General features: G+C 44.4%; 2 protein-coding genes across 2 annotated transcripts in view; both read right to left on the reverse strand.

The window, feature by feature from the left end:
• The window catches only part of CAPN5 (calpain 5), a 38,479-nt gene that overhangs the window by 3,604 nt on the left and 8,977 nt on the right, over positions 1 to 25,898 (reverse strand). Inside the window, exons 3-10 of the mRNA XM_087722026.1 lie at positions 11,359 to 11,567; positions 8,947 to 9,139; positions 7,236 to 7,429; positions 5,886 to 5,963; positions 5,444 to 5,639; positions 3,021 to 3,143; positions 2,131 to 2,327; positions 538 to 659 (exon numbers count right to left, since the gene is read on the reverse strand). Coding sequence (XP_087578152.1) covers positions 538 to 659; positions 2,131 to 2,327; positions 3,021 to 3,143; positions 5,444 to 5,639; positions 5,886 to 5,963; positions 7,236 to 7,429; positions 8,947 to 9,139; positions 11,359 to 11,567 — 1,312 coding nt within the window. The remainder of the gene's footprint in view (positions 1 to 537; positions 660 to 2,130; positions 2,328 to 3,020; positions 3,144 to 5,443; positions 5,640 to 5,885; positions 5,964 to 7,235; positions 7,430 to 8,946; positions 9,140 to 11,358; positions 11,568 to 25,898) is intronic.
• On the reverse strand, positions 22,873 to 23,515 carry OMP (olfactory marker protein). The gene has a single exon (XM_014070617.2). It carries the CDS (start codon positions 23,397 to 23,399, stop codon positions 22,995 to 22,997), a length of 405 nt encoding a protein of 134 aa, XP_013926092.2. The 5' UTR covers positions 23,400 to 23,515; the 3' UTR covers positions 22,873 to 22,994.

A 25,898-nucleotide genomic window follows, 5' to 3' on the forward strand; every position in this document is an offset into this window, starting at 1 on the left:
GCAGGCCAGGAATGTTTTATGAGTTGAGAGTTACCTAGTTGGGTAATGAAACGCCTGCAAGAAAACAGCCAACCTCAGAGAGCATCAAGGACCCCACAGTTCTCCTCCTCCTCCTCCTCCTCCACCAGATGTTTCAACTACTTAGAACAGTGCTCCTCAACCTTGGTGACTTGAAGTTGGGTGGACTTCAACTCCCAGAATTCTCAACCTTCTCAACCGTAACAACTCGAAGATGGGAGGACTTCAACTCCCAGAATTCTCAGCCTTCTCAACCGTAACAACTCAAAGATGGGAGGACTTCAACTCCCAGAATTCTCAACCTTCTTGAGTTGAGGTTGGGAGGACTTCAACTCCCAATTCTGGGAGTTGAAGTCCTCTCATCTTCAAGTCAAGAAGGTTGACAATTCCGGGAGTTGAGAATTCTGGGAGTTGAATCTTCAGGTTACCAAGGTTGAGAAACACGGGCTTAGAAGAAGACACCTGCTTCCTGATTTCCCTTCTCTTTGATCGTGGTTGGATTGAAACCAATATTGGCACCTTCTTCAGCGCCTTGGTTCTTCAGCCCAGAAGCCGAGATGACATGGACTTGGGACACGACATGGGGATAGCCACATATTCCACTCCAGCAAGTGTGGGGGGGCTCGTCCAAAGTCAGTTCTCTGGAGAAAGAAGATGAGAAATCCAAGAGACATCAGATATTTGGAAGGCCAGGAGAAGAATGTCCTTTAGAAGCAAGGACCCAACCTGGGAGAACCTTCACGCACCATCAAAAGAAAAGCAGCTCTGAATTGTCGCTAAACAAGACAAGAAACTGTAAAATGCGGTGGGCTTCACACAAGATGCATAACCAGATCATTGAAAGACCAAGTGACTGGATTTGCACAACCCACGCAAGTTTTTAACCCTGGTTAGGTTCTGGCAGCTTATCCAAACTCTAACCAAACCTACGTTTGCAGGTAGGCAACACAGGTGAATTTGGAGAAGCAGTTTAATTCTGTTCTGTGAACGTTGTGAAGGTGCTGGACCAATATTGATCATGTATTAATCATACATTGATGGCTCTGGCATGCCTCCGAGTAAGATTTACACATTTCAGCTGCTGCAAACTTGTTGGATGGCATGAAGCCGTATCCTGATGTCCCCCTCACTTCACCTAATTTCTATAGTCTGAGCTGCTTCTGGCAAGGCTTCGTTGCTGAACAATTTAGCAAGAAAAAATAAATAGAAGTACAGTAGGTTAAGATATTCGTTCCCTAGGTACAAAATTTCTTGCATGAGATAGGAAGGAAGGAAGGAAATAGAAGGGGAAGGGGGAAAGGGAGAGGTAGGGAGGGACAGAAGGAAGGAAAAGGGGGAAGGAAAGAAATAGAAGGGGAAGAAGGAAGGAAAAGGGGGAAGGAAAGAAATAGAAGGGGAAGAAGGAAGGAAAAGGGGGAAGGAAAGAAATAGAAGGGGAAGGAGGAAGGAAAAGGGGGAAGGAAAGAAATAGAAGCGGAAGAAGGGAAGTAGGAAAAGGGGGAAGGAAAGAAATAGAAGGGGAAGGAGGAAGGAAAAGGGGGAAGGAAAGAAATAGAAGGGGAAGGAGGAAGAAAAAGGGGGAAGGAAAGAAATAGAAGGGGAAGGAGGAAGGAAAAGGGGGAAGGAAAGAAATAGAAGGGGAAGGAGGAAGGAAAAGGGGGAAGGAAAGAAATAGAAGGGGAAGAAGGAAGAAAAAGGGGGAAGGAAAGAAATAGAAGGGGAAGGAGGAAGAAAAAGGGGGAAGGAAAGAAATAGAAGGGGAAGGAGGAAGGGAGGGAAAGAAGGAAAGGGGGAAGGAAAGAAATAGAAGCGGAAGGAGGAAGAAAAAGGGGGAAGGAAAGAAATAGAAGGGGAAGGAGGAAGGGAGGGAAAGAAGGAAAGGGGGAAGGAAAGAAAAAGAAAGAAAGAAAGAAAGAAAGAAAGAAAGAAAGAAAGAAAGAAAGAAAGAAGAGAATAGGAAGGCCTCCCAGTTGGTAGGAAAACATCATGAGGCAGTGAATTCCAAAGGTGATTTCTACCCTGGTCAAAGTAACCCCTTTTCCCAATCCCTCTGATCTGCTCCCATCCAACCTCTTCTGAAGGGAAGATTGAGGGAAGCCCCCGGGTCCTTACTGGAAGTCAGAAGGCACGTCTGTGAACTGTCTGAGTAGGAATTCGGCTACATGGCCAGCCTCGAAAGTGGTTGGTATGATGACATAGCGACCCTCTTTCAGGTCCATCCTGAAGAAGACACTACGAGAGTTGATGTAGATGGAGCTGGCGACCTTGGTCTGTAGGGTGTGCATTCGGTACCTCCGGTTGAGTTCCACCTGGGTGTAATAAAAAAAAAATCAGAGAAGGATTTAGGAGAAGGATTATGTCTGGGTTTCTCAACCTTGGTGACTTGAAGATGGGAGAACTTCAACTCCCAGATTTCTCACCTTCTCAACCTTCCTTGACCTTGGGGACTTGAAGATGGGAGAACTTCAACTCCCAGATTTCTCACCTTCTCAACTTTTCTTGACCTTGGTGACTTGAAGATGGGAGAACTTCAACTCCCAGATTTCTCACCTTCTCAACCTTTCTTGACCTTGGTGACTTGAAAATGGGAGGACTTCAACTCCCAGAATTCTCAACCATTCTCAACTTTGATGACTTGAAGATGGGAGGACTTCAACTCCCAGAATTCTCATCTTCTCAACCTTTCTCAACCTTGGGGACTTGAAAATGGGAGGACTTCAACTCCCAGAATTCTCAACCATTCTCAACTTTGATGACTTGAAGATGGGAGGACTTCAACTCCCAGAATTCTCAACCTTTCTCAACCTTGGTGACTTGAAGATGGTACGATTTCAACTCCCAGAATTCTCAAGCTTTCTCAATCTTGGTGATTTCTGGGAGTTGAAGTCCATCCACCTTCAAGTGGCCATGGTTGAGAAACACTGTTCTCCAGTTAAAACCAGAACGCTCCATTCTGGCCACCTCCAAACATCTAAGAAGAAGTTGGTCATCAAAGCTTATACCTTGAAGATGTCAAATCCTATGGCAAGGTTTTCTCCCTTCCCTTCCTTCCGGCTGGTCCGTTTGGGCTTTTGCTGGATGCAAACCAAGACTTCGTCCTCTGGTTTCTTCACATCAAAAATGTACTGGGTGAAAAAGAGAGGCACACAACAATCAGATCTTTGAAGCCATCCAGGTCAACAAACCAAGGAGAGAAAAACCTGAAAATCTATTGTTAGAAGGTAGGCGTGTGCCTCAGTTGTAATTCTCAATAATAAAACCTGCAATCAAACGATTTTGACACCACAAAAAGGCAACTCAAGGTAATAAAGCCACAAAAGATAAGATAAGAAACAATCAAAATCAAAGGTATAACTACAACGGAGAGGTCTGTGTCTATGTAGGAACTTAGCAATACTCTGTAATGCGGTGTTTTCCAACCTTAGCAACTAAGATGGATGGACTTCAACTCCCAGAATTTTCAACCTTCTCAACTTTCACAACTTCAAGATGAGTGGACTTCAACTCCCAGAATTCCCAACCTTCTCAACCTTAACAACTTCAAGATGGGAGGACTTTAACTCCCAGGATTCCCAACCTTCTCAACCTTAACAACTTCAAGATGGGAGGACTTTAACTCCCAGAACTCTCAACCTTCTCAAGCTTGGCGATGAAGATGGGTTGAGAAAGTTGAGTTGAGGACCATATACCTTAAACTTGCCAATGTTGGATTGCTCTCACGCCTTCCTCGATCTCCCTCTTGACCTTTAAGATATGTGGACTTCAACTTCCAGAATTCTCAACCTTCTCAACTTTCACAACTTCAAGATGAGTGGACTTCAACTCCCAGAATTCCCAACCTTCTCAACCTTAACAACTTCAAGATGGGAGGACTTTAACTCCCAGGATTCCCAACCTTCTCAACCTTAACAACTTCAAGATGGGAGGACTTTAACTCCCAGGATTCCCAACCTTCTCAACCTTAACAACTTCAAGATGGGAGGACTTTAACTCCCAGGATTCCCAACCTTCTCAACTTTCACAACTTCAAGATGAGTGGACTTCAACTCCCAGAATTCCCAACCTTCTCAACCTTAACAACTTCAAGATGAGTGGACTTCAACTCCCAGAATTCCCAACCTTCTCAACTTTCACAACTTCAAGATGGGAGGACTTTAACTCCCAGGATTCCCAACCTTCTCAACCTTAACAACTTCAAGATGGGAGGACTTTAACTCCCAGGATTCCCAACCTTCTCAACCGTAACAACTTCAAGATGGGAGGACTTTAACTCCCAGGATTCCCAACCTTCTCAACCTTGGCGACTTGAAGATGGGTTGAGAAAGTTGAGTTGAGGACCATATACCTTAAACTTGCCAATGTTGGATTGCTCTCACGCCTTCCTCGATCTCCCTCTTGACCTTTAAGATATGTGGACTTCAACTCCCAGAATTTTCAACCTTCTCAACCTTAACAACTTCAAGATGGGTGGACTTCAACTTCCAGAATGCTCAACCTTCTCAACTTTGGCGACTTGAAGATGGGTTGAGAAGGTTGAGTTGAAATCCACCGACCTTCAAGTCACCTTTTTCTAGCGCCCTTGTAACTTTGAATGGTCACTAAATGAACTGTTTTAAGGTGAGGACTATCTATTTAGCCTTCCCGTTGCTGTGTGTGTGTGTGTGTGTTTGGGAACTACGTAATGTTGTCACATTCTAGGGGAAGAACGAAAGGAGGAGCTTGTGGTATCTCGGTTGGAGAAGACTTGTTGGGTGAACCTCTTGAGTGGATCTACAAACCAGTGTTTTCAACCTTGGAAACTAAGATGGATGGACTTCAACTCCCAGAATTCTCAACCTTCTCAACTTTCACAACTTCAAGATGAGTGGACTTCAACTCCCAGAATTCCCAACCTTCTCAATCTTAACAACTTCAAGATGGGAGGACTTTAACTCCCAGGATTCCCAACCTTCTCAACCTTAACAACTTCAAGATGGGAGGACTTTAACTCCCAGAACTCTCAACCTTCTCAACCTTGGCGACTTGAAGATGGGTTGAGAAAGTTGAGTTGAGGACCATATACCTTAAACTTGCCAATGTTGGATTGCTCTCACGCCTTCCTCGATCTCCCTCTTGACCTTTAAGATATGTGGACTTCAACTCCCAGAATTTTCAACCTTCTCAACCTTAACAACTTCAAGATGGGTGGATTTCAACTTCCAGAATTCTCAACTTTGGTGACTTGGATGGGTTGAGAAGGTTGAGTTGAAATCCACCTACCTTCAAGTCACTTTTTCTAGCGCCCTTGTAACTTTGAATGGTCACTAAATGAACTGTTTTAAGGTGAGGACTATCTATTTAGGTTGAGTTGAGGACCACATACCTTAAACTTGCCAATGTTGGATTGCTCTCACGCCTTCCTCGATCTCCCTCTTGACCTTCTTACCTGGGGGTTTTGCAGGAAGGTATCCCGGTTGTTGACGCAGCCCCCGGAACGGTTCTTCAAGGGGTCTTCATGCCGCGTCCAGGCGCCCTTCAAGACGGCTTCTTCCCATGTCTTATGGATGCTCAGGTAGGACGTGTTCATCAGGCGGCATTTGATGATGTCGGTGAAGTACGTACAGAAGTCATCAAAAGCCATCCTTAGGAAGAGAAGAACTGGACAGTCGATTCTGGAACATCTCACGTTTCATTGCTCTAATTAGGCCATCTTTCCTTGGTTACTTCCTACTCCTGGAAACACCAAGCCTGAAGCAGCCTGAAGATGACGAATGAGACTTCGTCGAAATATATATCCTGTTATATATATATGAAAGCTCTGCCAGCATATTGCTTAAGATTGATTCACTAAACCATCCCCATTAATTTTCTTTGCCTAAGACGCTCACCAAAACTCTCCATCGTCCTCCACGGTCATTCCGAGTCTCTCTCGTTCACTGGTGCTGACTTTCTGCCATTCCTCCGAGCTGGAAAATGAAAAATAAGTTTTTGGAGTGAAATTTTAGACAGCCCAGGGAATTTCAAAACAAATCCAGAATTAAAGGGGCAAAATATAAATATAGATTGGTGGCTATATCTCCAACTACAATCGAGATACAAAAAGACGTAAAAGAATATGGAATATACACAGAATTACAACAAATGGAGAAAATTTTAATTGGCCCAGAAAGTAAATTCATAACGAACATTTACAAATATTTATTAGAAGTAACATTAGAAGAAGAAAAAGTTAAAGGTTGGCGTGGGCCAAAAACTTTGGCTACAACATAGATCTATTGCATTGGGAAAGAATTTGGAACACAAATTATAAACTAACACGATCAGCAGCACTTAAAGAAAATATATATAAAATGTTTTATCGTTGGCATTTACCACCAACAAGATTGGCTAAAATGTACCCAAACATGAAACCGACCTGCTGGAAGTGTAAAAAAGTACAAGGGACTTATTAACACATATGGTGGACCTGCCCGGAAACACAGAAATATTGGACAAAAATTTGGAAATGGGTGCAAGAAATTACAGGAGAACAGATAAAATACAAACCCGAAATCTTTCTGCTGGGAATAATCAAAGGGAAATATACAAATTAAGTACATATTAACATATCTGCTAACTACAGCTAGAATAGCATTTGCCCAATGCTGGAAACAAAATAATACCCCCTCGGATGAATTAGTGATAAAAAAACCTTTGGATTGTGCAGAGATGGACACATTAACACTGAAATTAAAAGATAAATAAGAGTCGGAATATTATGAAATTTGGAACAATTGGTACAAATGACTGCAAAACAAGAATAAAATTAATGAAGCCAAAAAACAATATATATATATATATATATAAATATATATAGAACTGTGTATAAAGGTGTGTAAATATAGAAATGAAATATTATAGAGTGTGAGTTCGATCCTAGGGAGGGGCAGATATTGCTCTCCCTGGGCCACACTGAGAGTGTATCTGCCGAACAAAACTCCACACTGGCGACAGGATGGACATCCGGCCAGTAAAACACTCAGCTCCATTCAGCTGCTCAGACTCCACCCCGCAGGGGATTATGGGGTCGTTAAATGAGGATGATAGATACGATAAACAAAATTAAAATAAATATTCTTAATAAGCAAGAACAAGATTCCCTCAACCGGTGTCTGTGCCTGCATGAGAAAGAAGAAAACATGGATGACTACAAGACATCTGGGGCCCATGTGGACGGATGATGCCCCAGTCAGACTTACGTGTCGCTCCAGGGGCCGGTCCACTCTCGCTCCCCCCAAGGGTTCCTCAAGCGGATCATGTCCAGCTTTTCAGACTTGAAGAAGGCCAGCAAGCCGTGGCCGAGGCGGACTTTCCTGACGTCGGTGACTGCGTAGGCGTGGCCTTTCACCAGGCCACAGGCCAGCCGAGCTTCCATATCGGCAGCTGACACGGCCTGGAAAAGAGAACGCATGGATTCGGTGTTTTAGGGGGGAACCAGGGCGGAAATGCTACCGGTTCGGGCCGGTTTGCCCGAACCGGTAGTAAAAAAATACTAGAAAAAGTATTTAAAAAAAAAAAAAACCATCCGTCGATCGCACGTCGCACAGCTGAGTTACGGAACTTATTCTTTTTTACTTTTTAAACATTTTTTTTTACTACAGGTTCCCTGGAAACGTGGGAGTAGGGGGGAGGGGCGTCCATTTTTGCTCCCTGAAGCCTGCTAGGCCGAAAACGGAGGAGGGGGGTTGTGCTGAGAAAGAAAGAAAGAAAGAAAGAAAGAAAGAAAGAAAGAAAGAAAGAAAGAAAGAAAGAAAGAAAGAAAGAAAGAGGAAGGGAAGGGAAGGGAAGGGAAAGAAAGAAAGAAAGAAAGAAAGAAAGAAAGAAAGAAAGAAAGAAAGAAAGAAAGAAAGAGGAAGGGAAGGGAAAGGAAGGAAGGAAGGAAGGAAAGGAAGGAAGGAAGGAAGAGGAAAGGAAAGAAGGAAGGAAGGAAGGAAGAAAAGAAAGAAAGAAAGAGGAAAGGAAAGAAGGAAGAAAGGAAGGAAGAAAGAAAGAAGGAAAGAAAGAAAGAGGAAAGGAAAGGAAAGAAGGAAGGAAGGAAGGAAGGAAGGAAGAAAAAGGAAAGGAAAGAAGGAAGGAAAGAAGGAAGAAAAGAAAGAAAGAAAGAAAGAAAGAGGAAAGGAAAGGAAAGAAGGAAGGAAGGAAGAAAGAAAGAAGGAAAGAAAGAAAGAGGAAAGGAAAGGAAAGGAAAGGAAAGAAGGAAGGAAGGAAGGAAGGAAGAAAGGAAGGAAAAAAGAGGAAAGGAAAGAAGGAAGGAAGGAAGAAAAGAAAGAAAGAGGAAAGGAAAGGAAAGAAAAGAAGGAAGAAGAAAGAAAGAAAGAAGGAAAGAAAGAAAGAAAGAAAGAAAGAAAAAGAAAGAAAGAAAGAAAGAAAGAGGAAAGGAAAGGAAAGGAAAAGAAGGAAGGAAGGAAGGAAGGAAGGAAGGAAGAAAGAAAGAAAGAAAGAAAGAAAGAAAGAAAGAAAGAAAGAAAGAAAGAAAGAAAGAAAGAAAGAAAGAAAGAAAAAGGAAAAGGAGGGAGGGAGAGAGGGAAGAAGGAGAGGAAGGAAGGACTACAAACCTGGCACTGGACGCAGCTTCAGAGGATAGCTTCAGTCCTCTCATCCTCTTGGTTTGCTCTTATACTCTGCAGACCAAAACTGGATGCACTACTCTAGGTGTGGCCTTACAAAAGCTTTACAGAGAGGTATTAGTACCTCTCTTGATCTTGATTGTATCCCTCTGTTAATGCAACCCGGTGATTTGTATTCATCAAGATCAGACAGCTGTTCTCTTACTATTTTTTTGTGTGCTTATTTTAACTTTCTAGTCTATTTTTTTACAGTGTTCTATAAAAACCAAAAATCAAACTCGTTTTTGGTAGGTTGGTAGGCTGTATAGTTCCTTTTTTGCGTCTACTGACCAGACCTTCTTACTTTGATGGAGCAGCTGATGAGGCCTCCTCGGTTATGGACCTTCAGCACCCTCTCGAAAAGGAGGGTCCGCTTGGCTTCGTCGTTGGCGTAGCCTCCTTCGACCAGGTCGATCGGTTCCGAGACCCCCCCAGTAAAATCCACCAAGGCATCGCCCGTGTTGCCTCCATCTAAGGCTTCGTAGCATCCGGAGAGTCTAGGAGTAGAATAAGAAAGACGTCAGGTTTCCGAAAGATGCCCTAATTAATTCAGGAGCCTCGAGCCAAGTTTCAAAGGAAATCCAGTCATTTATTAGGAATAATATTTTGGCAATCACCCGAGCTGAGTCAGATCCGACGTCACATAATTTACGGCTGAACTTTGCCCGTTTCCCTTCTCCCCTCAGTCTGTGTCATAAATCACATTACCCAATGAGGTGCTCCAGCAGGTTGTAGAATTCCACGCCTCACAAGCCTGCTGTGGTAATGTGAGATCCGACCCTGGCCGAAGGTATGCGTGGAATGAGCTCCATTTTTCCCATGGCAACTCAATAACAGACATGGAAGTGCTTTGCGAATTGACAAAAGAGATTTCCCATTCAGAACTGTTCCTCGCACTTACAACGGCTCCTCAAAGTTACGACCGATCCTCGCACTTACGACCTTCGCTGCATGCCCATGGTCACGAGATCAAAATTCACGGGTTGGCAACCGGCATGTACTTAAGGAGAGTCGCCGTGTCCAAAGGCGGATCATCTGATCGCCTTTGGCGAGAAGCAAAATCAGTGGGGAAGTCAAGATTCACCTAACGACTGTCTCACTTAGCAAGAGAGATCTGGGGCTCAATTGTGGGAGCGTGTGTATGTGTGTGTGTGTGTGTGTGTGTGAATTCTCATTGCGAACATGATTGACAAGTGCCAGCAAGAGGTTAGGCAAAAGAAGGCCACTAAAAAAAAGGAGAAAAAGGCATTTCAACAAAAGAAAATATCTGTAATTCAGGGTTGAACTGTGGAGTTTTTGGTGCTCTCTCGATTCGGCTGGATTCAGACGTTTCGTTATCCAACTAGGAAACATCATCAGTGCTAGAAGGGAGTGGGGTTTGCTCTCTGTTTAAACAGCAATCAGCTATATCAGGGACCACTAAGAACCACCACAAAGCAATAGCAATAGCAGTTCGACTTATATACCGCTTCATAGGGCTTTCAGCCCACTCTAAGCGGTTTACAGAGTCAGCAAATCGCCCCCACAGTCTGGGTCCTCATTTCACCCACCTCGGAAGGATGGAAGGCTGAGTCAACCTTGAGCCGGTGAGATTTGAACCGCCGAACTGCAGATAACAGTCAGCTGAAGTGGCCTGCAGTACTGCACTCTAACCACTGCGCCACCTCGGCTCTAAGAGCCACTAAGAACGCTTCCACCAACACTGACAGGGTAAGCCATTCATATATGCTGCTAGCTGGATACCCGTGCTTCGCTACGAAACTATGTGGTCGGGCTTGATACTTAAAGCTTGAAAATTAATGTAGAATGCATAACGCCTTAGCATCAGAGCGTGTTAATATAAGGCAACTGGCAGTTGGAACAGAGTCCCTTTCAGGTGGGGAGGGGGAGTAGAATGTCTAACTCCTTAGCATCAGAGCGTGTTAATATAAGGCAACTGGCAGTTGGAACAGAGTCCCTTTCAGGTGGGGAGGAGGAGTAGAATGTCTAACTCCTTAGCATCAGAGCCTGTTAATATAAGGCAACTGGCAGTTGGAACAGAGTTCCTTTCAGGTGGGGAGGGGATGTAGAATGTCTAACTCCTTAGCATCAGACTGTGTTAATATAAGGCAACTGGCAGTTGGGACAGAGTTCCTTTCAGGTGGGGAGGCGGAATTGAATGTCTAACTCCTTAGCATTGACCCGTGTTAATATAAAGCAACTGGCAGTTGGAACAGCGTTCCTTTCAGGTGGGGAGGAGGAGTAGAATGTCTAACTCCTTAGCATCAGACCTTGTTAATATAAGGCAACTGGCAGTTGGAACAGAGTTCCTTTCAGTTGGGGAGGGGGAGTAGAATGTCTAACTCCTTAGCATTGACCCGTGTTAATATAAGGCAACTGGCAGTTGGAACAGAGTTCCTTTCAGCTGGGGAGGGGAAGTAGAATGTCTAACTCCTTAGCATCGACCCGTGTTAATATAATACTTATAAGAAATAATGATGATCGGATGGTCATTTTGAAAAATCCTTTCTTAGCAAGCACCTAGAAGCCAAGAGGAACACATGTGCCAAATTTCAAGTTTGTATACTTTACAGTTCTGGAGATTTGAAAGACTAACTGCCTTTTGCCAGATAGGATCTGTGGGATCCCATCCCATATAGATTCCACATAGGATCTGTGGGACCCCCCCTAGGTCAGGAAAAGCGGGTAGGATACGCAATCCCCGGCGTTTCCTTACTTCGCGTACGCTTTTTCCACCAAAGCGCACCACAACTCGTTCTTGGAGTTGGAATGGCAGTAGATGAGTTGATTGTGGAGGGTTGGCAGGCGGTCGTCAATCACCACGTCGATCCAGCGGCCAAAACGCCAGAATTGGAAATGGAAAATCCCGGCGTAATTTTGCGGCTTCTCCGAGGACCATTCTTGCTCTTTCCAATCGGGAATTACCTGGTGGAATTGAAGGGAACAGGCAAGAGAAAGAGCGTTTAAGAAACACAGGTAGTCCAAAATTTGTTTTGCCTCCGGGCATGTCCACTACATATGATGGTATGTGCCCATTATCCAATTGCATTTCCAACATTTCTGGATGAAAATACATAAATGTTTAGAGAAAATGATAAAGCAACCCATAGGTTTAAAGCCAGAAATATTTTTGTCATATATATTGCCAGGAAAATATGACAAAGGGAACATATATTTAATTCTAGTTGATAACCCGGTGTTCTCTGAGTATTTATTTATATGGGGGAGAAATGTCCGGACCAAACGTAATTTCTTATGTTGGATTTTCCCCCTTACCAGAGGGAGCCCCCTTGTGGAGTACTGTGAAGCCATTACCATGGCAACTCCACTGTGCTTGTACAGTAGAAGCCATTTTAAGCGCAGTACAGTAGAAGCCATTTTAATACAACAGGCTGTATCTTAACAGAACAGCCCCACCCCCTGGGGTTTTAGGTATGTCTTACCCCCACAAGTATTTTTTTTTTTCCAGAGAGTAAATCATCTGTGTACCAAGTTTGGTTGAAATTGCTCAAGGCGTTCCAGAGTTATGCTGGAACACACACACACAAACACACACAGAGAGAGCCAGTATATATATTCATATATATATGAAGAAGAGGAGGAGGAGGAGGAAGATTACATGTTTTGACAACAGTGAGAATTGTATTTGAACAACACTGTAAAATTCCTACAGATGAAAATATAATTTTAAAAAAATATTGGATTGTGTGGAAATGGATAGGTTAACATGAAAGATAAAGGACAAAGAAGATGCAGAATATTTTAAACATGGGATTTGTTTTACCAATGATTCGATAATAAAGGTAGAAATTAGAAGTTGGAAGAATACCACTATATATACAAGTAAATAATATTATTATTACTATCATTATGTATAAGTAAATTGAGCCAGAAAATACACTGTTTATTAAGCATTCACAGATGTTAAAGAAAAATGTATAAGTAAATTTAAAACAAAACACAGTCTTCGGCTTACAACAATTCATTTAGTGACCATTCGAAGTTACAAGCGCCCCAGGATCGTTTTCTACACTTACGACTGTTGCAGCGTCCCTGTAGTCACATGATCAAAATTCAGACACTCGACAACTGACTCATATTTCTGACGGGCATCCCAAGGTCAGGTGATCCCCCAGTGCCACCTTCCGACAAGCCATTGGGGGAAGCTTAACCATGTTATTAATTTAGCAGCTGTGGTGATTCATTTAAGAACTGTGGCGGCAAGAAAGGTTGTAAAATGGGGCACAAAACTCACTTAATGACTGTCTTGCTTAGTGACAGAAGTGTGGATCTCAATCACAGTTGTAAGTCACGGACTACATTGTAATTAATTAATGTGCTGTATGAATCCAGGTGCAGAGTCTTAGAATCCAGATCATATATGTATAACACAAACCACACCTCTCCGAATTTTATTTTCAAGTTGAATGAAGGGAAATGCACAAATATTAATCCTTTTTCGTAGCTGGGGAAAAAAAATAGGAGAAACTGTTCAAAAATCCCTCTTTAAAAATCCATTAGCCACTGACACCACCGAAAGGAAGGAAGGAAGGAAGGAGGGAGGGAGGGAGGGAAAGAGAGAGAAAGAAAGAAAGAAAGAAAGAAAGAAAGAAAGAAAGAAAGAAAGATTGAAACCACTCAGTAGAACAGAGCGATCCATTTAAAAAAATAGCAATATTAATATTCAAGCTAATCTCTTTTCACTTAAGAGCTGTTGCAATAAGTAGGGGCAAATGGGGAATAAATTTTAAAAGAATTTTTCTTCCATTAAGAAAAAAAAACCTTTGTCCTTTTGATAGAGGCAGAAAAAAAAAACCCACTTAGAATGATGCGTGTCCATTTAGAAATCCATGCGCTAATTTTTTCCTGCTCCTTTCCTGGGGGATCAGATAAAAGAAGTAAATAAAAACAGGGTGTTTTCTTTTTTAAAGAAATCTGATACATGGCAGAATTTTCACATCCGTGATAGACCTTCACCATGTTTACTTGATAAGATTAAAGGTAAAGGTTCCCTTCACACATATGTGCTAGTCGTTCCCGACTCTAGGGGGCGGTGCTCATCTTTGTTCCTAAACTGAAGAGCCAGCGCTGTCGGAAGACGTCTCCGTGATCATGGGGCCAGCATGGCTAAACGCCAAAGGCGCACGGAACGCTGTTCCCTTCCCACCAAAGGTGGTTCCTATTTTTCTACTTGCAATTTTTACGTGCTTTCGAACGGCTAGGTTGGCAGAAGCTGGGACAAGTAACGGGAGCTCACTCCGTTACGCGGCGCTGGGGATTCGAACTGCCAAACAGCCAGCCTTTCTGATCGACAAGCTCAGTGTCTTAGCAACTGCGCCACCACGTCTCTTTAAGGATGTTAGGCGTATTTTAATATATTAATAATTCTCTCTCATTCTTTCTCTTTCTCTTTCTCTTTCTCATTCTTTCTCTTTCTCATTCTCTCTCTCATTCTTTTGCCCTTATTCTCTTTCTCTTTTTCTGTATCTACAGTATCTATCTATCTATCTCTATCTCTCTCTATCTCTCTCTATCATCTATCTATTATCTATCTATCTATCTATCTATCTATCTATCTATCTATCTATCTCTATCATCTATCTATCTATCTATCTATCTATCTATCTATCTATCTATCTATCTCTATCTATCTATCTATCTATCTATCTCTATCTATCTATCTATCTCTATCTATCATCTATCTATCTATCTATCTATCTATCTATCTCTATCTATCTATCTATCTATCTATCTATCTCTATCTCTATCTATCTATCTATCTATCTATCTATCTATCTCTATCTATCTATCATCTATCTATCTATCTATCTCTATCTCTATCTATCTATCTCTATCTATCTATCTATCTATCTATCTATCGATCGATCGATCGATAGATAGATAGATAGATATAGATATAGATATAGATATAGATATAGATATAGATATAGATATAGATATAGATATAGATATAGATATAGATATAGATATAGATATAGATATAGATATAGATATAGATATAGATATATATCAAATGAGGACCCAGATTGTTGGGGGCAAGAGGCTGGCTCTGTAAACCGCTTAGAGAGGGCTAGAAAAGCACCATGAAGTGGTATATAAATCTAAGAGCTATTGCTAATATATTCTGCATCCATAGATAAACTATATTTGCACACATCTATTCATCTTCGCCTCCTGCCTTTTATTCCCACAGCTAAGGTGGGGCTTCGCTAGCAGCGGTGGCTCTTCCATCCCAAGGACCGGCCCATAGATTTCCACTGCTCTCCTCCCCTCTCCTCTGCTTTCTGCACATCCACGCATCAGGCACTAGACCAGTGATGGCTCCTGTGCCAAAAGTGGGGGGAGTGCAGGGGTGGGTCGTGCACGGGCATGCCATACCCATAATGCTATGCGCGCGACACACACACACACCCGCACGCCTGCGCATGACCAGCGACCACCCCGCTTTTGGCATTGTTTTGTCACTCTCCCCAGGTTCCAGAGGCTTTCTAGGAGCCTAGGGAGGGTGAAAACAGCCTCCCCCACCCAGATGCCCTCTGGAGGCCTCAACAGCTTCCCTGAAGGCTCCGGAGAGCAAAAAACGGACCTATGGGGAACCCAGAAGTTCAGGAATGGTGACTTCCGGTTTGTCCGTAGGGCCGATTTTCAACCTGTGGAGCCTTCAGGAGGCTTCCCTAAGGCTCCGGAGGGCAAAAAACGGCCCTACGAGCAAACCGGAGTGACTTCCGGTTTGTTTGTAGGGCCAGTTTTTCAAGGAAGCCTCTGGAGGGCGAAAAACAGCCTCAAAAGAAGGCCGAAGTCAGTTGGCCAGTGGGCGTATTCGCGCTGCCCAGAAGACAAGGCAGCGCCTTGCGTGCCCTAACAAATGGCTGCGCGTGCCACCTGTGGCACATGTGCCATAGATTCTCTCTCTCCTTCTCTCTCTCTCCTTCTCTCTCTCCTTCTCTTTTTCTCCTTCTCTCTCTCTCTCTCCCCTCCCTCCCTCCTTCTCTCTCCTTCTCTCTCTCTCCTTCTCTCTCTCCTTCTCTTTTTCTCCTTCTTTCTCTCTCTTCTTCTCTCCCTCTCTCCTGTCTCTCTCCTTCTCTCTCTCTCCTTCTCTCTCTCTCTCTCCTTCTCTCTCTCCCTCTCTCCTTCCTTCTCTCTCCTTCTCTCTCTCCTTCTCTCTCTCCTCTCTCTCCTTCTCTCTCTCTCCTTCTTTCTCTCTCTTCTTCTCTCCCTCTCTCTCCCTCTCCCTCCTTCTCTCTCTCCTTCTCTCTCTCTCTCTCCTTCTCTCTCTCCTTCTCTCTCTCTCTCCTTCTCTCTCTCCCCCTCTGCTTCTCTCTCCCTCCCTCCTTCCTTCTCTCTCCTTCTCTCTCTCTCTCTCTCCTTCTCTCTCTCCTTCTCTCTCTCTCTCTCCTTCTCTCTCTCTCCTTCTCTCTCTCTCTCCTTCTCTCTCTCCCCCTCTCCTTCTCTCTCCCTCCCTCCTTCCTTCTCTCTCCTTCTCTCTCTCTTTCTCTCCTTCTCTCTCTCCTTCTCTCTCCCTCTCTCTCTCTCCTTCTCTCTCTCTCCCTCTCTCTCTCTCCTTCTCTCTCTCTCCTTCTCCCTCTCCTTCTCTCTCTCTTCTTTCTCTCTTCTTCTCTCCCTCTCTCTCCCTCTCTCTCCTTCTCTCTCTCTCCTTCTGTCTCTCCTTCTCTCTCTCTCTCCCTCCCTCCTTCTCTCTCTCTCTCCTTCTCTCTCTCCCTCCCTCTTTCTCTCCCTCCCTCTCTCTCCCTACCTCCCTCCCTCTCTCTCTCTCTCCTCCAATTCGGCTGCTGGAAGGGCCACAACACACCATGATTCGAACACAGCAATGAAACACAAATCAGAAATACGTCTCTTTTTCCCCCTGTTTTTATTAATAGTGCTTTTTGTGTAATGGAAAATACACTTGAAGAGTAGAAATAGTCATTATCTATTTTTACAGTCCAGGAGAAAAAAACTTTTCCTATTAAAGAGAAGAATGTGACTTTGTTATGACCCAGGAAGAGAATTTTAGGATTGTAACTGAGGAAATCTCAGTTCGGACGTTAAGGTGAGGACTGAAGAAATCTTTAAAAGGTAGTCCTCGGCTTACGACGCCCCTGAAAAAAGTGACTTGTCGTTGTTTTTCACATGCACAACCGCTGCAATATTCCCCGCATTGTGTGATCATAATTCAGGCACTGGGCAACTGACTCATATTTATGACGGTTGCAGGGTCCCGGGGTCCCGTTTTGCAACCTTTTGACAAGCAAAGTCAAATAGGGAAGTCGGTTTCACTTAGCAACCAGGTGACTCACTTAACAACTGTGGCAAGGAAGGTTGTAAAAATGGGGCAAAATTCGCATCACCATTGTTTGGCTGAGCAAGAGAAAAGTTGGTTTTCAATTGTGGTCGTAAGTCGAGGACTACCTGTAATATATCAATGATTAAAAAGGCTATTTTTTTTGTCCTGCCAATCAAAATATGACACAACGTTTCCCTTTGGTATAGTATAGATTCTATAATATTGTACAAGAATAAATCATTGTTATATATATATATATATATATATATATATATATATATATATATATATATATATATATATATATATATATATATATATATATATATATATATATATATATATATGTTAATATATGTTATCTATCTGAGAGGCACATGCAGGCAATTAATATATTTATTCTTGGGAGGGTTGTTTTCTGTTTTATTTTAGTAATAAACCTCATAATTTTAATATTTATGCTGAATTATATCATCTGTAAGGCATCTGCATAGGCTTTCAAAAATGGTTTTTTAAAGCTTTTTCTTACTTCTGTTTTATCTGATTTTAAAAAAAAATTGCAATAAATCATTTTTAAAGGAAAGTGAACACAGAAAACCCAACATCGCGAGCTGAAGGAAGGCATCCTGGTTTATAACACCATACAAGTAGTCCTCAACTTACAACAGTTCATTTAGTGACCATTCAAAGTTACAATGGGAGTGAAAAAAGTGATTTACGACCGTTTTTCACACTAATGACGATTGTAGCATCCCCATGATCACGTGATCAAAATTCAGGCACTTGGGAACTGATTCATATTTATGACGGACGCAGTGTCCCAGGGTCACGTGAGGTTTGAGGTTTGAGGTGATTCCTCTTTCGCGACCTACTGACAAGCAAAGTCAATGGGGAAAGCCAGATTCACTTAACAACCGTGAGACAAACTTAAGAACTTCAGTGATTCGCTTAACAACCATGTGACAAACTTAAGAACGTCAGTGATTCACTCAACAACCATGAGACAAATTTAGGAACTTCAGTGATTCACTTAACAACTGTGTGACAAACTTAAGAACGTCAGTGATTCACTCAACAACCATGTGACTAAATTAAGAACGTCAGTGATTCGCTTAACAACTGGTGACAAACTTAAGAACGTCAGTGATTCACTCAACAACCATATGACAAACTTAAGAATGTCAGTGATTCACTCAACAACCATGTGACAAAATTAAGAACTTCAGTGATTTGCTTAACAACCGTGTGACAAACCTAAGAACGTCAGTGATTCACTTAACAACCATGGCAAGAAAAGTCAAAATGGGGCAAAATTCACTTAACAAATGTTTCATTAACAACAGAAATGTTGTTGAAGTAAAACCAGATTCACTTAACAAATGTGACTCACTTAACAACTGTGGCAGGAAAGATTGTAAAATGAGGCAAAATTCACTTTACTAATGTCTTCACTTAACAACAGAAATGCTGTTGAAGTGAAACCTGATTCACTTAACAAATGTGACTCACTTAACAACTGTGGCAGGAAAGATTATAAAATGAGGCAAAATTCACTTTACTAATGTCTTCACTTAACAGCAGAAATGTTGGGCTCAATTCTGGTCGGAAGTCGAGGACTACCTGTAGTGTTAATCTTGCTAGAGGCGGCACTATATTTCCCCCCCTTTGGCCACGTGGAAGAAAGACAGAAACGCAGAGGATATTGGATAGAGCAAACTAAGAAAGCTTGCCACAACTGGTGTAAAAATGTAGAGAGAAACTCACTTATAATTTCTCTAGCCAATTTTCTTTTAAATAAAAAAAGAAAAGTCTAGAAATTTTGGGATCATTTCAGTTATCAATTCTGTAAGAGGAAATCCGTCATCTGCTGGGAAAGCTTTGATTTCAACTGGTTAAACTGGTCAAACTGGACTAGCTCAAGTGGTTCTTCTGCGAAGTCTAGGAACTGAAGCCGAGTGATTATTTGCTTCTTCGAAGTATCTAAATCCGTGTTTCTCAATCTAGGCCACTTTTAAGAGGGGTGGGCTTCAACTCCCAGGATTCCTCTACGCGTCTTCCAGTTGCCAAGGGGGAGAAACACTGCAAGCAGCCATTAATACTGTTTCCCTAAACCTTTCCTTAAAAAAGCCAGTGTAGTTTGCATTTAAAAATAAAAAGCTTTCCTCGCCACTTCAACAACTGACATGTCCCACGCTTTCAAGCTGGACTTTTCTCCTAAGGGAGACGTCGCTTCGTATCTTGAAAAAAGTTCGTTTTTGGGAATAGCATGGACAGGAGCATCTCAGGTCTTAGCACCATGAGAGAGAGGGGGGATGGAGGGAGGGATGGAGGGGGGAATGGAAGGAGGAATGGAAGGAAGGAAAGAAGAAAAGAAAACTAGAGGGCAGGAGATTGGAGGGAGGGAAGGAAGGAAAGATAGGGCAGGGGGATCGAAGGAAGGGAGGGAGAGATGGAGGAAGGAAGGAAAGAAAGATATGGGGCAGGGGATCGAAGGGAGGGAGGGAGGAAGGAAGGAAAGAAGAAAAGAAAGCTATAGGGCAGAAAATCGGAGGGAGGGAAGGAAGGAAGGAAAGATAGGGCAGGGGAACGGGAATTGAAGGAAGGGAGGGAGGGAGGGAGGGAGGAAGGAAAGAAGAAAAGAAAGCTATAGAGCAGGAAATCGGAGGGAGAGAAGGAAGGAAGGAAAGGGGAAGGGGAATTGAAGGAAGGGAGGGAGAAAGGAAAGAAGGAAAGAAAGATATAGGGCAAGGGATTGAAGAAAGGGAGGGAAGGGAGGAAGGAAAGGAGGGAAGAAAAATAGAGGGCAGGGAAGGAGGATCAAAGGGAGGGAGGGAGGGAGGAAAGAAGGAAAGAAAGATATGGGGCAGGGGATGGGAGGGAGGGAGGAAGGAAGGAAGAAAAGAAAGCTATAGGGCAAGAAATCGAAGGGAGGGAGGGAAGGAAGGAAAGATAGGGCAGGGGAAGGAGGATTGAAGGAAGGGGGGAAGGAAGGAAAGAAGGAAAGAAAGTTATAGGGTAGGAGATCGGAGGGAGGGAAGGAGGGAAGGAAGAAAAGATAGGGCAGGGGAAGGGGGATTGAAGGAAGGGAGGGAGGGAGGAAAGAAGGAAAGAAAGATATGGGGCAAGGGATCGAAGAAAGGGAGGGAAGGAAGGAAAGGAGGAAGGAAGGAAGAAAAATAGAGGGCAGGAGAAGGGGCATTGAAGGGAGGGAGGGAGGGAGGGTGGGCAGGGAGGAAAAGAAGGAAAGGAGGAAGGAAGGAAGAAAAAAATAGACGGCAGGGGAAGGGAAGGCGAATGACCATGGCAACATACAGTGTAAAATCAGGCCTGACTCAATTAACAACCACCTTGCTTGTGGTCGTAAGTCGAGGACCTGTAATTTTAAGTAGAGGGCCACACGCAAAGGAATACCCACCAACAGCTCCTGGCTCCCAGCAATTCCCCAGTATGTTGGATGCCATCGACTCCAAGGTAACAACTCAGCAATTTTCTGGAAGGGATGAATGTTTCAAACAACCCTATACCCTTAGACACACAATGTCTTCTTTGAACGACCCATAATCCCTTTGCCGGGTGGAATCTGGGCAACTGAATGGAGCTGAGTGTTTCCTGGCCAGATGCCTTTCCCTGTCGCCAATGCGGAGTTTTGTACAGCAGATACATTCTCATGTATCTGAGAAATATCTGCCTCTACCTAGGATTGAACTCACAGCCTCCTGATTGTGAGGCAAGAGCTCCGCCTCTAGGACACCACACCACTCCTTAGACACACAACTACACACCCAAATTATCTTTTCTCTCTCTCTCCCTCCCCCCTCCCTCTCTTCTCTCTCTCTTCTTTTCCATTTCTCTCTCTCTCTCTCTCTCTCTCTCTCTCTCTCTCTCTCTCTCTCTCTCTCTTTCTCTCTCTCTCCCTCGCTTCTCTCCTTTCCATTCAATGTCCTCTTAAGCTGCTAAGGATCCAACTGGACATCGCAAGGCTTATTCCCGCAGCCACAATCTTAGCACACAAGGAGAACACGACACCCCCTTCCGGTTTTGTTAACACTCTGCCGACAAAGAGAACTTGGGAGTCCTCGGTGGTCCCAGCTTGGTGGCTTTCTTGCAGACGTCTCATGACCCGAGGAGGTAACATCATCAGTGCTAAAGCTTGAGAACGTGCTCATAAGGGAGAAAACCTCTCCAAGTCCCAGAAAAACAAACTCCAATGGATTCCGGCATTCGATCCTGCTTTGTGATCCTCCCGGCCTGGAAGGGCTCCCCAAAGTTTGGGTGGAAAGGAAGAGCCATCGAAAGTCCTTGGCCAAATTCAGAGGGGCAAAAGAAAAAAAGAAAAAGGACATAAGGGGGTTGAACTATGAATCAATCAATCAGAATAGAGTTGGAAGGGACCTTGGAGGTCTTCTAGTCCAACCCCCTGCTCGAGCAGGGGGTTGGACTAGAAGACCCCCAAGGTCCCTTCCAACTCTATTCTGATTGATTGATTCATAGTTCAGTGATGGAGCAGCCACAACTTCTGGTGGCAAGCTGTTCCACTGGTTAATTGGTTTCCAAGTTGCTTCTCTCCTTCATTAGTTTCCATCCTTTGCTCCTTGTCCTGCCTTCCGGGGCTCTGAAAAATAAGTTGACCCCCTCTTCTTTGGGGGCAGCCCCTCAAATACTGGAATACTGCGATCGTGCCACCCCTAATTTCATTAAAGTAGACATACCCAGTTCCTCCAACCATTCTTCATAGGCTTTAGCCTCCAGTCCCCTAATCCTCTTCGTTGGGTCTTCTTTGTGCTTTTATCAGAATCTCAACGTCTTTTTTTGTAACGTGGTGACGAAAACTGGATCCAGTAGGTCCAAGTTGGGGGTGTGTGTGTCCTTACTAAGGTTTTATAAAGCGGTTACTAATACTTCATGTGATTCCTAGAACGAGAAGACTTCCAAGGTCCAATTATTTCCAATTATGTTTATTCTTTATTCTGGATTCGAAGTGGCTCTAGCAAACCAGCCAATTTTGGGTGCCTCCGAGCAAAAAAAGATTTCTCCCATCCAGCGAAAAAAAGATTGTGTTGAGCTTTTCATTCAACCTCCGGTTCAACCAAGCAGAAAAAGTTTTAAAAGCTTCTTTCAAAGCTCAGATTTGCACAAAGGGGTCGGGGAAAAAAAAACCCCACTGCTTTTTATTTAAAGAAATTTAATTCACGGTGCAGCCAGGCACTAATTTCTTTTTTTTCCCCTGGAAAAGCAAACAAGAAGACAGAGATGATCTCGAGATCCTGAAGTTTGGAATCCAAATTTAGTTATGGGCCCTCCTTTCGTCCGTTCCCAGTTTTATTAAAAATGGTGCCAATTTTTTGCCAAAGCGTGAAAAAAGAGAGGTGGGCACCTGTTTAAACACTTGCGTGCTTGTGCTCTAATGGGCGGTGGGGGGTTGGTACCACTGGAGAATGCAAAACAAGTTAGGAGAACTTTCGATTAAGCGACCGTTTTTTCTCAGCCTCCGTGAAAATTAGGGCTTACTTTGGAAGAAAAAAAAAGAACGTTTAAAATGATCAGGTGCCTGGATTCGGGCGATGCTGCCCCTTTTGAGAAGCGTGCAAATTACTCCAATAAATCGGACCAAAGGAATGTCAAGATATGCCTGGGGTTTGTTTTTTTTCCACACCCAGCCCTGCTAGGTAGGCCTCTGACACAGTCCATGGGTCTTAATCGCCTTTTCTGGGTGGGGTCTTGAGTGCGGTGGGGAAACGCTCCACATTTCAGAGACCCCTTCTGCACAGGTTGAGTTTATGCTTGGCGAGGTGACGGTGAGACGAATATACGTCGAATTTAAAAATAAAAATAAAGTTTCTGGTTTTCAAACAGCAAATTTCCCAGCCTAGCGAGCGAGGTGTTCTTTCTGAAGTCCAACTTAAGAGCCGATGGAAGGTCAGGATGAAAGGCGACGTCAATTCTGCGTTTCAAAGCGGTTCAAAACGAAGTCACAAGTTAGAGGTTGCAGAGCCCGAAAGAAAACAGAAGACTATTTCAGAGGAGGAGAAAGCCGTCGAGGAGAGAATTCAGATGTTGAATATCACGGAGCATTTCAGGTGAGCCGGCTCGAGGCCGTCGGTGAAGGCCACCAAGAAATACATCACTTTCCGGATCTTGGCCAGCTCCACCAACCTTTCTCCAAACTCCAGGGCATCCGCTTCGTTGCAATCCACCACCTCGGGCGCGTCCGGCTTCTTCCAAAACACCGCCGGCGGATCCAAGAGCTGCCTTCTCATGAGGTTGGTTAGGTCCGGCGTCCAGTGCTGAGAGGTCCCGATAATGGTGGCCTTCTCGTTGGCTTGAAGGAGCTTCTCGCCGTCTTGAGGTTTCTCATTCTTCTCCCGGAGGGTCTTCCCGCGGATCCTCATCACCTCGGTCAGCTGGACATCTTGGACCAAAGGCAGCTCCAACTCGGCTGCCTCGGAACCCATCGCGCTTCGTTCTTCGGGGGAGATTCGGCACGGTTTGACGAGCGACGGAGGCGTCTGAGGCAAGCAAAAGGAAATGTTCTCCCGCGCCTTCTTCGCTCGCTGGCTGGTACCCCGGTGGTGCTAAGCAACCTGGCTTGGGGAAGTAAGGAGCCCGAAGGGATTTCCTTTGGGCGTCTCGTTTTCCAGGGAGGGATCATCCCCCCCCGAGCTAAGTCTCTTGATATCGGCTGCCTTAACAACCTGGCTTAACAACCGTTCCCCAAGCAAGAGCACGCTTGACAGAATAGCAGAGTTGGAAGGGACCTTGGAGGTCTTCTAGTCCAACCCCCTGCTCCAGCAGGAGATGCTACATCATTCCAGACAAATGGTCATCTTAAAGACTTCCAGTGTTGGAGCATTCACAACTTCTGGTGGGAAGTTGTTCCACTGGTTAATTGTTCTCACTGTCAGGAAGTTTCTCCTTAGTTCTAAGTTGCTTCTGTCTCCGTGGCAGTGGGAGATTGAACCATGTGATGGACTTACGGGTGTGGGGGGCAAGATCTTGAACTTTCAACTGGGTGGGGAAAACCAGAAAGCTTTCAGATTGAGGTTTCCCCAGATGTGCCAACATGGCTGTCTTCATAAATTGGAACTTTGAGGAATACTTTTGTCTTGGACTCTGATTTAATTTTTGGATGCTGTTTGGAAAACTGACACCTACATCATTTCATACAAATAGCTGTCCAGTCTCTTTTTTAAAAGTCTCCAGTGTTGAAGCACCCACAACTTTTGGAGGCAAGTTTGTGCCACTGGTTAATTGTTCTCACTGCCAGGAAGTTTCTTCTTAATTCTAAGTTGTTTCTCTCCTTGATTAGCAATAGCAATAGCAGTAGACTTATATACCGCTTCATAGGCCTTTCAGGCCTCTCTAAGCGGTTTACAGAGAGTCAGCATATTGCCCCCAACAATCTGGGTCCTCATTTTACCCACCTTGGAAGGATGGAAGGCTGAGTCAACCCTGAGCCGGTGAGATTTGAACCGCTGACTTGCTGATCTAGCAGTAGCCTGCAGTGCTGCATTTAACCACTGCGCCACCTTGGCGATTAGTTTCCACCCATTGCTTCTTGTCCTACCCTCAGGTGCTTCGGAGAATAGATTGACTCCCTCTTCTTTGGAGCAGTCCCTGAAATAGTGGAAGGAAGGAAGGAAAGAAGGAAGGAAGGAAGGAAGGAGAGAAGGAGGGAAGGAAGGAGAGCAGGAAGGAAGGAAGGAGAGAAGGAAGAATCTCTCCTTGATCAGTTTCAGTTCAGTTCCTTGTCTGGCCTTCAGGTGCTTTGGAGAATAGTTTGACCCCCTCTTCTCTATGGCACCCTATGACCACAATAGATAGAAGTCACATCCGATTTGCTCGTAGGGCCGGTTTAAACCCTCCGGAGCCTTCAGGGGCCTTCCCTGAAGCCTCCGGAGGGCTTAAACCGGCCCTACGAGCAAACCGGAAGTCCATTCCAAAACTTCCGGTTTGCCCGTACGGCCGGTTTTTTGCACTCCGGAGGCTTCAGGGAAGCTCCTGAAGCCTCCGGAGGGCCTCGGGGTGGGGTGGGGAGCAGGGGAGGCTAAATAAAGTCTCTGGAGCCTGGGGAGGGCGAAAAAAGCATGCAAAAATGGGGGGGTTGTGCCTGTCATGCGCGCTGGGGGGGGGGGTTCGTGCATTGCATTATGGGTGCGGCATGCCTGCGCACGCCCCCCCCCCCCTGTGCTCCCCCTGTTTATGGCACGCGAGCCAAAAAAGGTTTGCCATTGCTGCCTTAGGAGAACTCGGTTCTCTGACAGGGGGCTAAAACATACGATGAACGGTTGCAGGAATTGGGCACGGCTAGTCTAGGGAACAGAAGGACCAGGGAAAACATGATAGCATCTTCCAATATTTGAGGGGCTGCCACAGAGAGAAGAGGGGGACAACCTATTTTCCAAGGCCAGAAAAAGGAATAATGGATGGAAACTGACCAAGGAGAGATTCAACCTGGAAATAAGGAGGAACTTTCTGACAGGGAGAACCATCAACCCATGGAACAGAAGTTGCCTTCGGAAGTTGTGGGAGCTTCATCCCTGGAGGCTTTCAAGAAGAGACTGGACTGCCCTCTGTCAGAAATGGTGTAGGGTCTCCTGCTTGGGCCCTGGGGGGTTGGACTAGATGACCTACAAGGTCTCTTCCTGTTAATCTGTAATCTGAAGAAGGGTTGCAGGAACTGGGCCTGGCTAGTCTAGTGAAGAGAAGGACCAGGGGAGACAGGATAGCAATCTTCCAATATTTGAGGGGCTGCCACAGAGAGGAGGGGGTCAAGCTATTCTCCAAAGCCCGCGAAGGCCAGACAAGGAATAATGGATGGAAACTAAACAAGGAAAGATTCAACCTGGAAATAAGGAGGAATTTCCTGACAGTGAGAACAATCAACTGAAGTTGCCTTCGGAAGTTGTGGGAGCTTCATCCCTGGAGTCTTTCAAGAAGAGAATGGAGAGCCA

This window comes from Thamnophis sirtalis, unplaced genomic scaffold (assembly GCF_051295495.1).
Source record: "Thamnophis sirtalis isolate CommonGarterSnake01/CBP01778 unplaced genomic scaffold, rThaSir2_p1.2 scaffold_8, whole genome shotgun sequence".
Classification (NCBI taxonomy): domain Eukaryota; kingdom Metazoa; phylum Chordata; class Lepidosauria; order Squamata; family Natricidae; genus Thamnophis; species Thamnophis sirtalis.